We start from the raw sequence: 18507 nt of genomic DNA on the forward strand, positions 1-18507 counted from the left end.
GGATGGAGGACAATAGTTATGTCTGCAAATTCCCTGTTGCATTGGTTTGCTAGGCTGCACAACAAAGTACCACAAATTGGGTGGCTTAAACAACAGAAATGAATTTTCTCACAATTCTGGAGGCTGGAATTTCGAAATCGAAGTGTCAACAGGGTTGGTTTCTCCTGAGGCCTCTCTCCTTGGCTTATAGATGGCCACCTTCTCTCTGTGTCTCCACATGGTCTCTCCTCTGTGCTCATCTGTGTCCTAACTCCTCTTATTATAAGGACACTGGCCATATTGGATTAAGGCCCACCCTGATGACTTCATTTTAACTTAATTACCTCTTTAAAGACCTCTCTCCAAATAGAGTCATATTCTGAGCTACTAGGGGTTAGGACTTCAATATATGAATTTTGGAGCAACACTATTTAGCCCATAACACTGGTCAAATTTCAAAAGATATCTGTGTGTGTGTATACGTATATATTACATATGTGTGTATATATTTCTATGTATATATGACATAATGTGTGTATACATATGCATACACATATGTATATATGTGTATATATCCATATATATATATACACGTGTATATATCCATATATATATATACACACACATAATTTTTAAGTGAAAAAAGTGGGAATGAATGTTCTCCAGGCCCTTAATTTCTGCTCTTACCAAAACTACTTAAAAAGCAAGAAAGTTCCCCAACTTGGAACAATGTCTGGTTCTCCCCAGGCTCAACCATGGGCCACAGGCAAATGTCTCTTCCATCTATGCCCATTGCTAAGCGAATTTTTCAGTTCTGGAGTACAGAGACTGTTTAGACAGGTAAGAAAAAAAATTTTTCCCCTTCAGGTTGAAGGCTGTGCAGATGATATCTGACTAATCCTTGGTGTTGAAATCTTTATGGAGAGGGAAACTCTGTGATGAATCCTGGTCTCTTGGTAACCTGAAGGTTACCATTTAGGTTTTAGCTCATTCTGACCAAAAGAATCGCAGTATGCCGTTGCCCGGAAAGAGGAGGGGATTCCTAAGCATAGCAGGCCCTATGTCAGAGACACTTCGCTAAAAGAAAGTAACCGTTAGAAAGGGAGGGTGGAAGATACAAAAGGCATCTATCCTTGGTATGAGGCCTCGGACAGTTTAGGAGGGATGCAGTCCATGTATAAATGACAGTTTAGTCTCACTATTTCCACTTCCAGCCAACATGATGAGACCCAGGAGCCAAGAAGATACACTTTATTAGCTACTCTTTACATTTGAACTCTATGTCTGTCTCTCCCCCTTCCCCACCACCTCTCATTTCCTGCAGGGCACTGCATACCCATGCAATCTTCTATGTGGTCTTCATGGTGGGAGAACCCAAGGGTTGTCCTCCTGGGCTGGTCCAGGGCACTCAGCAGAGCGTCGCTTTTGTTTGGGGAAGGGGAAGACAAGCACCTTCTTCTCCCCAGGTGCCGCGAAGAGGAAGGAGACGTCCAGGGTTTCTCCGTGAGGATTCGTGGTTAGATCCAGATGCAGAGGGAAGGCCTCAACGGGGCCCTCTTCCTGGGAATCTTTGGGCTTCCCATCATCCAATTCAGGGAGGTGTTGGACAGATCCTTTCGGCACAGCTTTGGAGGGTGGGTTGGTGGGAGCTGTGTTTGTCTTCTGGGGCTCTTCCACCTTGGGAAGATTCACAAATGCCCAGTTAGCAGCAGAGTTTTCACCTCCAGGGGCAGGATCCTGATATAAGAACACTTTCAAATAAGGGGATGTTCCCCAGGGAAATCCCTGCCATGCCTGGTAGCAGACCAAGCTGTTCTATGCCTTTCAGATGGAATATTTCAAAGGGATGGGCCTCTGGCTAAAGGGTTAAAAAGCAAAAGAGATAAGGGCCAGGGAACGAAGACCCGTAGAGGCGTGATTGCAAGTCTCACAAATCCAGAGCTGAACAATGGTCCGGAGAGGTTAAAGGGCTTGTTCCAAGTCCTCAGTGAGCTGTCTCCCTGCCCCGGGAATGGCAGCAGGTGGCAGAGCAGAACTTGAACCCAGGTGGCCTGTTTCAACCACCCTCTCTAATATACCAGGCTGCCTCTTAAGAAGTGTTCGAGAAATACTTCCAGAAAGTGAGTAAATATTTCCATGGAAACTACTTCTACCTAGGGTTCAGGGTAAGGTCTCTGTGGGACCCTGAACTTAGCGTCCAGAGAGTTGACTTAAATGGGCTTTTGCTTTATTCTGCATGGCCATGCTCTGGTCTTCAGTCAGCCATGTGGTGGACCTGGCCCTGGAGCAGCCTGGCTAGAGGAGAATATCCGACTTGGAGAGAAAAAAGGGAGAGTGGGGCAGGAGCAGCTAAACGATAAACCATATTTCTTTTTCCTGTATAGAAAACCCACCAAAAGAGATTGAAAAATACCTGTGTTTCAAAGAATTTGCAGGACACTGAGACAATCTTTTCCAGTGGACTTCCAATCACAGAGCCTTTACAAATACCAACAGGCTGGAGTAAAAAAAATGTAAAGAAAACCACAAGATGTCACATGATTATTGAGATGCATCATGATTCTAATAGAAGAACAAGTTGCTTTCCAATTCTGTTGACACACAATTCACCAACACTTTTTTGGTTCCTTCAATGTATCAGGCGGTCACTGTAGCTCTCTTCTCTAGAGCCCTCCTACTAAGTCATTATCCAGACCAGGGTCAAATACTTCTGGTGCTGGAAAATTCATTCATCTTCGGAGAACTCTGATGTCTAGAAAATCCTTTGATTATCTTGCACTGACATCTACCTTTTCATAACGTCTACCTCTTGTTCCTGATTCTACATGTGGTGTCATCAGAAAAATTGATTGATTTTTTTCTCATAGTGGCCTTTTATGTATTTAAAGACAGTTTTTCTCTCCTGCCTGAATTTTCCTTTCTCTAGTTAAAACCATTTCCAGGTGTTTCGATTCTTGTTTATTTAAAAATAAAGCAATTTAAAATAATAAATGTTCATTGTAGAAAATATAGAGATATAAGCAGAAAAGAAGAAAAAAATCATCCATAATGGTACCACTCAATGATAGCTACACTTAACCTTTTTATTTGTATCCTCTAAGTCTTTTTTTTAGGTATTTGTATTTTTTTCTTTTACAGAAACATGACTATATTATCAGATTGGCTTTTAAACCTTCTTATCATTTAATATATTATGAAAATGTTTCCATGTCCTTGAATATTCTTCTATGATCTTATTTTTAAACACTAATATTCCACTGTATGAATGTACCATACTGTAAACAATTCTTTTTTTTAAACATTGGGTTGTTGTTGTAATTATAAATGATGGTACAATGAACAAGCTCCTCGTGCATCCATGCTTATTTCCACAGAATAAATTCCCAGGAATGGACTTGTTAGATCAGAGAATATATACATTTTTGAGTATAGCAGGATGTTAAATAGGACTTTTCCTGTTGTCTTAGAATTTTTGCTAAAACTCTAAAGCTCAGGAAAACAGGTGGTAAGTACTGTACATTTAAAAGAGCTCCTGTGGCCAACTAGGTCCTGCAGCTATCTCCCAGATGATATAAAAAGATTAGGAACCCCTTCCAGTGGGAAAGCTCATTGAAATAGAGAATCCTTGCTGAATAGTGCTATAGCTTTTCCTCTCTTTACCCCATCACCAAGTCCAGGTGAGGTGCTCTAAGAGATTCCCTTGGAGAAATTCAGGATGCAGGCAAAAAGTAGAGACTGGCCACTCCCTCCCTGGATGGGGCTTGTGAGCTGCTGCAACCAGCAGGCCCATCCAGTACTGGCACAGAACCCAGCCCAGTGAGAATTTATGGGTGAGTTCGACATGTGTCCTCTGGTGTTTGGGAGCACATATGTCAATGGAGACCAATGTGCTGTCTACTTCTCTCTTAGAGACTTCTGAAGGGGAGTAACTGGCTGGAGCAGCCCACAATGGGAGGAAGAAGAGAAAGAGCAGAAGTCAGGCAGTCTGTTCTCACTTTTGGACTAGAAGGATGTGCAAGAGCTCCATGAGACAAGCGTCTTGGGTCTAAGGGGCAGCCTGCCGATCCCAGGTGCACATAAGAGCCTGTTGGTGGTGGGGAGGCCCAAGAGGCCAGGGAAGGACTTCCTGAAGGGCCCACATCTGTGCCCTGTTAGACAGCCTGGCAGTACTGGGGCCTGCCATATAGAAGGCATCAATGAGATGCCAGTGTTGGCAGGACCAGTTATATAAAAATACTTTGGGCTCCTTGTAGAGTCTCTCTACATTTTCATTGCCCTCCGTGACCACATTTTGCAATTGCACCACACTGTTGACCAGAATTGATTTGGGCTCAAAATTCATGTAGAGCTAAATAAATGTTAAGTGTTATATACTCTACCACTAATCCATATCTTTTCCTTCCAGCACTTGGGCAACAGATTAAGTCCTGAACTTGAAGATTTTGTTTCACTTACCCCTCTGACCTGGTGCACTCTCACACTGCACCCTACACTGAACATTCCATTCAGCCCAACCTTTCAAATGTCACTTCCTGCCAAGGTTTCTCTCTCCCACCTTTCAGTCATAAGGCCACATGGTATCAAAACAACTTCTTAAGAAAGTGGTGCTGAGGCGTCTTGATCTTTTGCTTTCAGAGTCCTCTCGAGTGAGCGTGTCATGCACTGGATTCCTAGCGAATACTCAGTGCATTCCTGCCTCCGTTTGTACTCTTTCTGCCTCCTGGATTGCCCTCCTCTCTCCTTCCCCTACCCGTCCTTCAAGGTCCAGGTTAAGGTCTACCTTTTCTTCCATGACCAACACAGATTAGCATAATTTCCTCCTTTCAAATCTTAATGTATTGGGTACTGCGATACCATGTATTTTGGCCTTTAGAAATACTGTGGAGATCGTCTGTGGGCCTGAATCATGGCCAACCACACCTCAAGCTTCTTGAGGAAGATTTACAACACCTAGGATGCAGTTGGTGATCAAGAAATATTAATAGATGATCTATGACATATTTGTTGGACATATGAAAACATTCAGGAATACTTACTTCAGCATCAGGGAGCTGCAGTGGGCATTTGCTGGCAGCAGACTCAGTCTGAGATTTGGTACATGGTGACTCTGTGATTAAATATTCCACAAAGTAGGAAGGGCCAACCACCCACTGGGATGAGACAAGAATTGAGAAATAAAAATCAACCTACTTATGTGGGGGCAACTGAAACCTTACACGTCCAGAGTCTTTGTTAACACAGGTATCCTACTGTCCCTGTAACTCCCACCATGATCAAACCATGTATTAGGATTTTGTTAATTAGAAAATATAATTACCATACCTTCCTTCCCTTCTTAAACATTTGAATGGGTCCTAAACTCCTTCTCTTGGTTAGTGTTTTTCACTATGTGGAATTGTCTCTTAGATTAGTTTTTCTCTATATGATAGATATTGACATCATCCAAATACAAATAAGCTTCCATTTCTCTTAACCCATAAAACACAGCCTCTACTCGGGGCTTTAACATGGAGTAGAAGTTCAACTGACTGAGTAGTCCATGGTCCAGCAGACCTGAGAAGGCAGCAGCGAACAGCTAAGCAGAATTCCCCAAGGAGTCTACGAGTCCATTTCCCTTCTCACCTTAGGGCCAATGAAGGAAAATGGGGTCACATCACTCAGGTGGAAATTCCATGGAACAACTCAGAAACCAAAACATGATTGAATGTGCATCAGGTAATGAAAAAAAAGGCCCTTGAGTAGTAATCAGAAGGAGTGCCCTGACACTCTCCTCTCGGCTAAGGAATTGATAGCAGCAGTTTTGAGACACGTTGTTGATATAACCGGGCACTTTAGCCTCACCTGGAAAGAAGCCTTGACGACTTGGACGAGAGAATACCGCTTCGACGTGCTCTCACTGTTGTATTTTGCAAGAGACTCAAGGGCAGCTTCCAAAACACTGGCATCTGACAACTTAATGGGGCCGGGGCAGTCAGGGCAGGTATGGACAATCTTTCTTCGAGAAACTGTTGATGCCAAAAAGAGCAGTTCAAAAGTAAACCCCTTACTGATTTTCAACCCTATAAATCATATGACCACAACAGAGGCAGATTTAGAAAAAAGATAAATACTAAGCTTCAGTTGAGTATTGCGTGGATGGAACAGAAAAGATATTTTCTGGAAAGAAAGTTACTTTCATAATTAAAAGAAAATCAAAGCAAGATGTTTTCACCTCACACAAATGTATTTACCATAGGAATTTTGTTCAGAAACACATAATAGTATATTGATATAAAAGTTTTTTCCCAATTAGCTCAATATCTCTCATCATCGTTGCCTCTGTAAAGCAGACTGAGTGTCTTAAAAGGTTGGGATTTCATTATTGTCACGTCTTCTTCACCTTTTAGTCCCCCACACCTGACAATGTCTAATGCTGTCTAATGCATGGTAAGCGCTTAGTAAATGCTTGTTGAATGACACATGGAAGGTGGAAGCACATCCTCTTTGGTTAGAAGATACAAGTGAGCCAGAAAACAAAAATTGGTCAAATCGTGGTGCAACTGGATAGAATACCCACAGTAAGAATATGTAACCACAGGCCCTCTAGGACCCGTTCAACGGACCCCATCTTATCAACAGAGTAATTAAGAGTTGTCTTTCAGGTACTGGGAGTCCCCCCTTGTCCATTTCAGGCCGGCTGAGACCATCAACCCATCAACTGGGCCTATGTAAATGCTCAACGTGACCGTTTTTTTTTTTTTTGAGGAAGGTTAGCCCTGAGCTAACATCTGCTGCCAATCCTCCTCTTTTTGCTGAGGAATATTGGCCCTGAGCTAACATCTGTGCCCATCTTCCTCTGCTTTGTATGTGGGATGCTGCCTCAGCATGGCTTGATAAGTGGTGCGTAAGTCTGTGCCCAGGATCCAAACTGGTGAACCCTAGGCCGCTGAAGTGGAGCGCGTGAACTTAACCGCCACACCACTAGGCTGGCCCCAATAAGTGATCTTTTGGACATTAAGGAGCTAAAAAGTCCACCCTCAGACCATGGTAATGCCACCATTTTTGTGAACATGTGTCCTATGAAGAGCCATGATGCTTGACTATGCTTGCGCCGATCATCAATTACCTCACTTCTCCTTACTTCCAATCATCTATCTTCACACTTCAGATTGCCCCGCCCTTCATCCTATAAATTGTGCCCCAAGCCCTGGATGAGGGAGACAGATCTGAGAGCATATGCCTCTGTCTCCTCACAGATCGAGCTAGCAATAAAGCTGATTACTTTTCCCAAAAGCTGATGACATAATAACTGGCTTTGTGTGCGTTGGGCAAGAGAACCACAATTTTGTGTGGTAACAGGGACAGCCAGAATTCCTGACTGGGAGGAGCTGGGGGTGGCAAAACTGATGTGAAAATCAGGCTAGGGGACTTGTCTAGAAGTTATTTTTGTAGAGCAAACACATTGTTTTGATCAACTGTGTATTTGGGTGTTACCCCCACAGCTTGTCACTCTTGGCGCCAGCTGACAGGTCACTTTCTGACCTCCCACACCTCTGGGACCTGTGATTTCCATTAAGTTCTGATCTGTTTTACTTTTTGTTGTTCTCTACTTTATTTTAGGTGAGTCTCATCTTTACAACCAGGAAGCTTAAGCTGTGATTAATAACATGTTTACTCTGTTGCCTTGTCCCTCAAAGGAACTAGCAGCATTGTTATCACCTGGAGCTTGTTAGAAATGCAGAATCTCAGGCTCCGCTCCAGAACTATAGAATTGGAATCTGCATTTGAACAAGGTCCACCAGGGAAGTCACAGGCACAAAACAGTTTGACGAGTAGCCTTATCCTATTTCCCATGCCATGAATGCTAGCTTTCCAAAGAAGGACCTAGAATGAAAGCATTTATTCATTTATTCAACCTTAGTATGGACTCCTTACACTTGATAGGAGGTTGTAGCAGGGAGGAAGAAGGGATAAAATGTTCTACATGATATAAGATACAAGACCCCAAATCAAGGCAGTGCATGTCTGTGCTTTATGAGCGGTTAGGCTAAAGTTTTATAGGAATGAGAACAGGAGAGTACCATTCCTTTCTGGAATAGAGAACATGGTGGAAGCAGCGGCGTTGGCAATGGTCCTTAAAGAATGGATAAGAGTTCCAAGGGCAGAGGTTATTAGGGGAGGGCATCATCAGCAGAGGAAGAGGCACAAGCAAGATGCAGAGATTGGAAAGTGCAATGTGTCTTCAGAAATTAATGAGGCATCCAGTTGAATGGAGTGCGGAGTTGGAGTAGCCAGAGAAATAATGGCAGAGATAGCTAGAAAGAGAGCCTGAAGACCCGTCGTAGAGATTACACCATTTATGTCACACTAAAAATTTAGGATTTGATGCAGTACACAATGGCAAGCTATTGCAGATCATTTAGGAAGCTTAATTGTGGGAAGCAGAGCAGTGCAAATATTGGATATATTAAGAACCTGGCCTTGGTATGAATAGGAAGTGAGGATGGGAGAACCCTATAGGCTATACACTCTGGGCATAGCCCTGTTAATACTTTTTTCCCATTTTTTATTAAAATGAACAAAATCAGAGTGCTTTCTTACCTGGGCGAAGTGTACAGTTATAAGCAGGTGTATAGACAATTCTTGGCTGGTTAATATAAAATATCACTTTGCATTGACCATAAACCTGGAACCAACAAACACATATTACGACATAGTAGAACAAACTGTGACTTTTTAAAATACATCCCAAAATAAAATTGGACAATTTATTTTTATTTTTATATTTATTTATTTATTTGAGGAAGATTAGCCCTGAGCTAACATCTGCCACCAATCCTCCTCTTTTTGCTGAGGAAGACTGGCCCTGAGCTAACATCCATGCCCATGTTCCTCTACTTTATATGTGGGACACCTGCCACAATATGTCTTGACAAGCAGTGCCATGTCCGCAACCGGGATCCGAACTGGCGAACCCCAGGCCACCGAAGCGGAATGTACGAAATTAACTGCTGCACCACTGGGCCGGCCCCGACATTTTATTTTTACATAATAAAAAACTTAAGATCAATTTTGGTTACTGTGCATATGAGAAACTACCAGCTGATCATCACACAGTTTAACCTTCTCCCGGGACACAGCAGGACTACATTTCCCAGTCTCCCTCCTAGTTAGGTGTGCTGTGCATAACTCAGCCCTAACCCCAGGAAGGTGAGCAGAAGTGAGTGCAATCACTTCCAGGTCTGGCCCACAAAGATCTCCCATTTGCCATCTGTCCTCTATGCTTTTCTCTTTCTGTAGCTTGATGCAGATGAGCATGGTGACCATAGAGGCCGTGAGCTGAAGGCGGCAGAGTCTAGAGCCACAACACGGAAGGAACTTGGGTCTCTAAGTCACTCCTGGAGGAAAGTCCCTCTTGATCAGGAATTTCTATTTTGAATTTTACATGAGTGAGAAATAAACTTCTATATTGCCATCAGTACATACTTTCCAGTGTATGTGTTATAGCAGCTAGTGTCACCTTTATAAGTGTAATTCAAAACAGGGTAAAAAGACCATCTGCTTTTCAAAATCAGGTAGGTACAGTATGACAAATTTGGTTAAACGATTAGAGAAAGAGATCTTAGTCAAACAGCTTACTTCTACACACATATCACTGTATTAGACCTATCAAGTCTAATATCAGTCAACGCAAAGATTCCCCAAATAACTAAGAATGAAATGAAAACTGACCATATTAGTTTTACTCACCTCCTATGGTCATCTGAGGTCCTTTAAGTTCTATATTTCAAGGGAAGTATTTTTCTTTCCATGACACATTTTAAACCTCTCACACTATAACTCATTCTCTGCAGGCCCATTAAAACAAAGCAATACAAACGAAAAGTACTTCCTTCTGTTGCTTCTACACTCTACCTTAAACACAAACACAGAGTTCTCTACCTTCCATTCCTTTCTCACAATTTAGACACTGTTATAACCCTACAGAAGAATTTGGGAGGTGGAAAACTGGACTCACCAAATAGTTTTTGAGTAACTTGGCAGTTCTGTTCTCCATGACCACAATGCTATTTCTGGAAACCCACCTGACAGGTGAAATTTTGTTCTGTCTATAGCATTAGAATAACCTCATGGGTACCATGCCCAGGAGACTATAAAGAGGGACATGTAAAGATGGCGCATATTGAACAATCTGTATCCTGTAGACAGAGGCACCTAGTTTCTCCCCCAGAGCCCCGGAAACAAGCACTTACTGTATCATGTGGGAACTTCACTCCACATTCCTTCCATGGCTTCTTGGTGAGCACATGGCAGTCAGTCTCTAACACGTCCAGAGTGAGATAGAACACTGATCCCAGATCACCCTGTGGGAAGGGGCGGAGAAATGCACCACATCTCACATGAAGCAGAAACCCCTAAAGACTGGCTGAAAAAGTCTCTGTTTTATGGCAGAGCCAAAGGTTATCATGTTTGTGAAGATTTCTCATAAACTGTGGAACACTCGACAAGTGTCAGAGTAGGATACTATTAGCATTTGTTCCTAATAACAATAAGAGCACATAGCACACCCTGGCTGAGCAAAGCACAGCATCCTCGGCAGGGTTTCCAATCTGGAAAGCACCTGCCAACATGTGTCTCTGGGTTCCCAACCCCTGGCTTCCACAGCTTGTGCAAAGGTCACTTGCCTGTCTGTGTTCGTAGACATTGCTCACTCGGTTGAGACTCAGCACAAAGCCTTTTCTTTGGTCCTTGTTGATGTCCTGCAGGGCGAGGTCCGAGGCTGCCAGCACATCTGAGTCATTGCAGCCTCGGGGTAAGAGAGGCGGGGGCCCAGGTGGGGATCTCGCCCCACAGCATACGGCCAGGGTACAGAGTACCAGGGGTAGCAGCAGATCCATTCTGTGGGGAGCAAGGCCCAGGATGGGGTCAGTATGTGGAGTTGCAGAGTCAGGGTTACTTATAGGGCTCTGTAAGGCTGATTTAAGCAGTTTCAGAATCACAATCAGAACTGGTGACCAGAATCTGAAACCTGATAGCCCATCTTATCTCTTTAAATTCTAAATTTGGATTTCCCTGAGTTAGTACTTTTGATGAGATTTGCCAACATTTGTAACCTTGGACCCCGAGCAACCTCACATTCATGTGTACATGTAAACAAATTTAGGTTTCCTAACCTTTTCCTAAGAACTCATAACAAACACTTGGGTCAAGGCTCCTAGGAAGTCATGATTGGATTCTGCTGTGTGTCCAGTGCTCCACCGGAAGCAGAATGGCGGGGGCGAGGACTGTCACGTTCTCCCATCTCCCCTAGCACCTTCCCTCCAGCCGATATCTTTGGCCACACTAATAGTTACCCCAGGCTGGCAGCCCGGGGTTTGGTCCCAGTGTTGCTTAGTGAGTTGAGACTTCCTGCCTGATCCCCGTGTGCACCGTTCTTGTTGGATCAGAACAAGTGGTATAATTTCACATCACCTGCAAGAAGCACCAGTGAGATTCCTAATGCACTTTGGGAACTGGTTAGAAAGTGTTCTATTTAGTCTTATTTAAGTTTTTTAAAACAAAGACTTCATTTAAATTTAGGAAAGTGAATGATCCATCAATAGTTCTCACATCATATCCCAAATCTCCACTTCCTGCTATGGAGCTATTTGGAAAGAAATTTGTTGAGAGGCTATAACCCGATACTATTGTGAAGAGAGGGATAATGATTGGAAGGTGGGCAGGAATCCCAGTAAAACATTGGTAGAGACTCTTGCTTTTCTCTTTCATCTTCTGCTTGGGGTTCAGGAAGTTTCTACTGATTGGCAACATACAAAACACAAATATCTTCAAAGCTTTCTGTTAAAAAAAAATACACACATCAGAGGTAGTTTGTCATAAGAGAAAAGAACCAAGACAGAGGGAAGCGTCTAGATTAGGACATCACCCAAGGTATTCCACAGAACCCTAGTCCATAAGATTGCTTCCCCACCCGACTCTCCCCCATCCCTGCCTCCCACTCCCATCCTCAGTGTTCTGTGCTGAAAGAAGGTTAGAAGCTGCTGCATCCATTGACACACAGTTCTGTAGAGTCTCGACACACAGTCCTGTAGAGTCTCGACACACGTGAGCGTATCAAAGGCTCTCCGAATCTTTGAGGTGAGGAAACCTATATATACCACAATTTCCTACACTTACTTGATATAAGAGAGGGTTTTTTTTTTTTAACACTTATTAGTAACCCACAAAATACAGTTTTGGAATTGCTGTACGAATAGAGAAGGATAGCTATCTGAAGTTTTTGATAAGAAACTGTCAGAGGTATGAAGATTTTCACAGGAAGTATATTCCAAATGCATTGAGAGAAATGTCCTTCTGGCCTGAGCCAAAATTCCGAGTGTGGCAAGGCACAGCTGACAACAGTAAACTAAACATAAGCAAGGCATCTATTACAGATATGTTTATTTAAAACTTTAATTTTACATTAAACAATGATTTTCATTGCTAGTTAGATTACTATAATCAGCTATTATGATACAATTTGAATTTTTATTAAAAAGTTGAGTGGAAAATATTTTTTCTCATTTGATAACAGTGCTCTCGGAGAGCTAACTCTTAGCACTGTAGGTCACTCAGTGGTAGGATATAGACTCACTGAAAAGTACCCTGAATGGCAATTTAGTGAATCTAACCAGCACAATGCTCAGGAGAAAACTGAGATTTAGGAAGGCGGAGTGCCAAAACAAAAATCGTAAATGAATTAGGGGCAGAACCAGTACAGAAACCTTCTAGTTTAGAATTCTTTTCATGAAACCAAACATTATAGCAATAGCCTATTGTAACTCTTTTTAATTACCAGATGAAGGACCTTGGAAAGTCACTTAAGCCTCAGTAGCCAGATCTGTAAAATGGGCCAATCATAGCACCTGCATCCTAGGAGGTTCTATATGCATGGAGGGCTAGACCCACTCTTGGCCCACAGTGGTAGCTACTGTTATAAGTACAATCGTGATAGTTACTTGATATTCTACAGCACCTTATTGAACAACTCCACAAGGCCAGGAACTGTGTTAGGCTGTCTGGAAGCAAGGGTTCATAAGACTAAATTGATAAGATATGGTCCCTAATTTCTGCAAACAAATAAATAGTTTTCCAGGCTTGATTTTACAAACCCAAATCTAACGATCCCAGCTCCTCAGAGATGGCCGTTAGGTACGGTTTTCAACTAGGAGCAACAGTAGGAAAATGGGTCTGGCAACCAGAAGTGGGTACGGAAATGAGACATTCAAATTCTGGGGTCCAACAAAGATTTCCAGCCAGCGAGTGAACGAACATTCCTAGGCCCCGAGTGAGGTACAGAAAGAGGACCAAGGACACAAGAACGGGGAGGGGTCAAAACAGGAGGAGACGGTCGGAGGCCTGAGGGATGGCACCGGATGTGCACAGGTGAAGGCCCTTACCGCCCCTAACATGAAAGGCAGGACTCAGAGTAAAAGGGAATTCAACACTGACAGGAGAGTAAACAGACTGACCCACAAGTGCTGGTTTAGCCCTTAGCTATGTGACCAAAGATGACATAAGCTTTCTGAAGCCCAGCTTCCTCATCCGTGAAGTCGGGTGTAGAGCCACACAACTGCTGAGAGCCCTTTCAGCTCCAACAGGAAGCATTCCTGCCTTTCTCTTTACCTGACACCATTCCATTTCCAGGAGAATCACTCCTCAGATCCGCTACGAGGGAATTGTTCATCAGCCCCCGGTGATCTGGGTTTCAACCCAGTCTTGACCAACCTGAGCCCATCCTCCTTCTAGGTTGTGGAGTACAGGAGCCCTGGGAGAAGCGACAGGGGGAAGAGGCCTGTCTCTGGAGCCAGCCAGACCTGGGTTTAAATTCCGCCTCTGCCATTTGCATGGTAGGGGGCCTGAGACCTGGGAGAGGGCCTAAGACACATGGGAGAGGGTGCGCCATGCCATTTGGTTTCCTCGTCCATGAAACAGCAGCACTCCAGTGTGCATACATGCCCCCATGTATAGTTGCACCCACTGCTAGAAAGAGGGGATCATAGTTCCTCTTTCCCAGGGAGCCCCACTCCAGGTACCCTTATGTTTGGTCCCTATCACATGTGGGGACGATTCTAATGTCAGCATAGAAGTTTCGTTTCAGCACAGAAGTGAAGAGCAAGGCTGTGGAGACATCGACCTGGGATGGAATCTTGGCTGTGGTTTAGGGGAATTTTCTAAATCCAGTGCTTTCCATAAAAACACAATGCAAGTCACATGTTTAAGTTTAAATTTTCTAGTAGCCACATTTAAAAAGTAAAAAGAAGCGGTCTGGCACATGGCCAAGTGGTTAAATTCACGCTCTGCACTTCCGCGGCCCAGGGTTTCACGGGTTCGGATCCTGGGCGCCAACATGGCACCGTTCGTCAGGCCACGCTGAGGTGGTGTCCCACATAGCACAACCAGAAGGACCCACAACTAGAATATACGACTATGCACTGGGGGGCTTTGGGGAGAAGAAGAAGAAGAAAAAATAGATTGTCAACAGATATTAGAACAGGTGCCAATCTTAAAAAAAAGTAAAAAGAAGCAGATGAAATGAATTTTAATATTTTGCTTAACCCAATAAATTCAAAATATTATCATTTGAACCTGTAATTAATATAAAAATTATGAGTGAGATAGTTCCCATTCTTCGGTTCATGCGACAGCAAACCTCATTCAAGGTCAATAAGCAGAGGTGGCCACCTGATTAGACCACACAGGCTCCTCTGTGGCAAAGGAAGGTGGCAGGAGCACACATATCCCGAGGCTCAGGTCCAAGAACTGGTCACGGGGGAAGTAGGTGCAAGGTGTTTGGCACAGCCCTGGTGCATAGGACACCCAGGGCAATGTCTGCTGTCAGTGCTGTGACTAACCCTTGTGGTCCTCACCTTGTCTCACACAGCGCAGATCCCATGCGACTCTGCTGGCCACCTTTTCCCAGCCCACCTGAATGGAGTCACCACTGAGTGGCTCAGGTTAGGAGGAACAGGGCCGATTTTTCTTGAGCTGGGCGGGGCGGGGGGGGGGGGGGGGGGGGGGGGGGTGCTGTACCAGGCTTCCTGGCCCGCGGGCCTCCCAACACAGGTGTGATTCGGGGCAGCAATTTAGGATGTTGATTTTAGGAGGGCAAACAGGTGAGGGATTGTTTGCTGCAGAGGTGGGAGAGGCGTGGCGCATGGAATTGGTCTCTTAGGTACCAAGCCTTGACCCGAGAGGGCAGGAAGTTGTGCAGCAGCCACAACTCCAAATATCAGGCTGGCACTGCCCTGCTTAAAGAGATCTCTGCAGCTAGTTGGTCTGTTTCTCTCTCTTCTCTTTTCCTCCTTTTATCTTTTCTTCCTTCCACAAATACTCAATGAACATTGACTCCACACGCTGCGAAGGCCCCGCGTTATAAATAATAAGTAACACTGATGAGTTCTCAGGATGTGCCCGGTCCCATGCTAAACACTTTGCGTTCCTTCTCTCATTTAAGGTCCACGACCGACCCAGGGCTGTAGGTACCACTATATTCCCATTGTTCAGATGAGGAAAACTGAGGAACAGCGAGGTTAAGTAGCTTGCACAAGGTCTTACAGCCAGGGTTTTCATCTAGCCTATATGGCTTCAGAGAGGAAGGCGGGGTTCTTGCCCTCAATGAGCAGATGCGAGGAAAGCAACAAGGGGAGAAACTAGCTCTGCTGGGGAAATCAAGAAAGGTTTCCCAGGGGAGGTGACATTCTGTCTGGGGCTTGAAGGATGAATAGCAGTATTCTGATGGGCAAGGCAGGGAGGGTGCCCAAGGAAACAGGAGTAGGAGGAGTAAAAGTAAAAAACATGTGAATTAGATAGTTTACTTTCCGTGGCCTGCCAAGCTTTCCCTCTATAAACTAAATAGTATTTGTTCCCAACCCACCCAGGAGCCTCAGGTCACCTTTTGGCAGTCTGTCTCCTAAAGTACCCTACGTCTGTAAGCTCTTTCTCTCCCTTACTTTTATCAATCATAATTTAGGCAATGTATGAAAAAACTCAGAATGTTTGGAATGCGTTTTTCAGCATTGACAATATTCTTAGGGCAAATCTGCCTTACAGCATCAAAAGTTGGGCCTCTTCCAAGAATCTCTATGGCGTTGAGACCAAGAGCCCAGACTCTAGGTTCAAACAAGCTGGGTTGGAATGCCAGCTCCACCACTCATCAGCTGTGTGACCAAAGGTGAGTTTCTCATCCTCTCTGAATCTCAGCTTCCTCATTCATAGACTGAGGTCACAGTTCATCCAGAGGATGAATGTGAGGGTCAGGCAGGATCCCGCACAAAAAGAAAATGCCTGGCACACAGTTTGCCCTCAGCACCTCACCAAGGAGATTCCAAAAGAAAAGAAGGGCCCTCAGGGAAGGTGTGAGCTCCAGACCCGCGTCTCATACTCACAGTCGTGAATGAGGTGGTGGCCTCACCGCTGGTTTACGAAGAGATGTCAAAGATATCTCAGCTTTGCAGGTCACACACTCAGGCTCTCCTGAGGACGCAGAGTCACTCAGGCCTGGGGGCCACCTCACACTGACCCTCTGCACAAGCAAATGATGCATAAACCAGAAGCCTGATGGTGAATGACACTGGCGAGGGGTGCCTCTCCGCTGTCTCCCCAGCAGGGCTGGACAGACACTGACGAGTTCTTCCTCTCCGACCACCTTATTTATCCTACAAACAGACTGCAATAATACACGTGGGTGGGCTGCAACCTCATTAGTTGGCTTCCACTGCCCAGCACACACCCTAGTTCCTCAAGTAGAGGTGGAGTCCTAGGCAGAAGGCAAACTTTAGTTAACGACAGTCTCATTCCGAGGAGCCGCTGGACACCTGGCTCAGACCTGGGCACATCCCAAGTTACCTCACCAATGCCTTTGCAGCCAACTTGGAGGGTGCGGCCGCCATGAAGATGGCTTCCTTCACCCAGAGGTGCTGGTTCTCGTGGGTTTCACTCCCGATGGGTGGCTTTATTGCTAAATTCCACTCTAACTAGTACTGCCCACACACTGACCAAAGAAGGGAAGGGTACTTAACACTGCTGAGTGCCTACTGCATGCCGGTGCTACTGAGTGCAAGGTACTTACACTGAATGCTTGTAAAGTCTTGTTGGGAAGTATCTTCATCCCCATTTGATGACTGTGTCACACCAAACACATGTCCTCTCCAACACCCCAGGTGTGGGAACCTCTGCCAAAATACCAGAACGAGAACTTGATTGCAGGACACATTCTCACGGAAGGGCGGCAGCCCTGGCACATTTTCCTTCCATGGAAGCTCAACTGTGATTCAGTTGCTTCTTTTCTGGATTTGGCCTAAATGTTGGGGGTTGAGGAGATTCTGATGAACAATTAAAAGGATATGAGTTGGAGGATGGGGGGAGATGGGTGAAGGTGGTCAAAGGATACACACTTGCACCTATAAGATGAACAGATTCTGAGGATCTAATGGACAACATGGTGACTATAGTTAACAATGCAGTTCTGTATACTTGAAAGTTTCTAAGAGAGTAGATCTTAAGTGTTGTCAACACACAAAAAGAGTAAAAAGAATGGTAAGTATGTGAGGTGATAGATGTGTTAAGTAACCTTATTGTGGTATATATTGCTATATATATCAAATCATCACACTGTACACCTTAAATTTACACAATATTTTTTGTCAATCATATCTGAATAAAGCTGGGGGAAAAAAGGGATATGGGACAGCTAAAGTTGAGCGGAGCAAGGAGAAGGTGTGTTCAATGGGAGAGCTCACCAAATCCTATTGGATGGAGGCATATCTAGTAATAATTAAAAGAGGATGCTAAACATAAATGAGACAAAAAAACGAATTACTTAAAATTGCCAGTACTATTTTCAGAGTATTCCTTTTTGTATTGTTTTGACTTTTGGAATCATTGTAATGTTTTACATATTCAAAAGAATAAAATCAATTCAATAAAGCTGGAGGGAAAAAACTAAAATTGAATACAAATAAAAACAAATGAGCCTGTGTTTCCAATGAGTAGCAGACATGGTGAAAGGGAAAACAGAGAACGAATCCAAGTAACTTTTGAACACAATTCTTGGATTACATATCATCAGTCTAAAGAAAAAAAGAAATGCAAACAGATCTTGAACACTATTTAGTAAGTTTGTTTTTCCATAGTGGAATGGATGTAGCAATCCCTGAAACTATTTGTGTGTTGTAATATTGAGCAAATGATACCATTGTTTTGATGTTTGGGAGCCAGGGTTCTCACTGGGGAAGAGAGTGAGAATGGGGGAAGACAAGGAAAATTCTATGATTTTGTATTGGTACTAGAGGTAGCAGTATGAGTTCATAATTTTACATAGATAGCATGAGTGCGAGCTGAACCCTATGAAATGACTATTCTTTCCAATTTTGTCCACTGTGAAGGCCTAGGAGCAAGGACACTCAGTAGCAGTGAGCCCCCTAGTGCTCAGATATTGTTTTCTAGGTACTATTCCCCATCAAAAGCAACCAAAGCTCCTTGAAGAAACAACTAATTCCAGGGAATGGG

General features: G+C 44.0%; 1 protein-coding gene across 2 annotated transcripts; it reads right to left on the bottom strand.

The window, feature by feature from the left end:
- Positions 1 to 1214: 1214 nt before the first annotated feature.
- Positions 1215 to 17306, bottom strand: FETUB (fetuin B). Of its 2 annotated transcripts, XM_046659544.1 has the most exons (9): positions 17069 to 17306; positions 16386 to 16666; positions 10644 to 10857; positions 10212 to 10322; positions 8560 to 8644; positions 5821 to 5984; positions 5016 to 5129; positions 2393 to 2476; positions 1215 to 1656 (listed from the first exon to the last, which is right to left on the bottom strand). In XM_046659544.1, the coding sequence occupies exons 1-9, from the start codon at positions 17111 to 17113 to the stop codon at positions 1339 to 1341; spliced, it is 1416 nt and encodes a 471-aa protein (XP_046515500.1). In that variant the 5' UTR covers positions 17114 to 17306; the 3' UTR covers positions 1215 to 1338. The 2 variants fall into 2 exon arrangements, with proteins under 2 accessions (XP_046515500.1, XP_046515501.1); XM_046659545.1 differs by lacking the exons at positions 16386 to 16666; positions 17069 to 17306 and adding an exon at positions 14868 to 14908.
- Positions 17307 to 18507: the final 1201 nt, after the last annotated feature.

Source organism: Equus quagga, chromosome 4, assembly GCF_021613505.1.
Source record: "Equus quagga isolate Etosha38 chromosome 4, UCLA_HA_Equagga_1.0, whole genome shotgun sequence".
In the NCBI taxonomy this organism is placed as follows: Eukaryota; Metazoa; Chordata; class Mammalia; order Perissodactyla; family Equidae; genus Equus; species Equus quagga.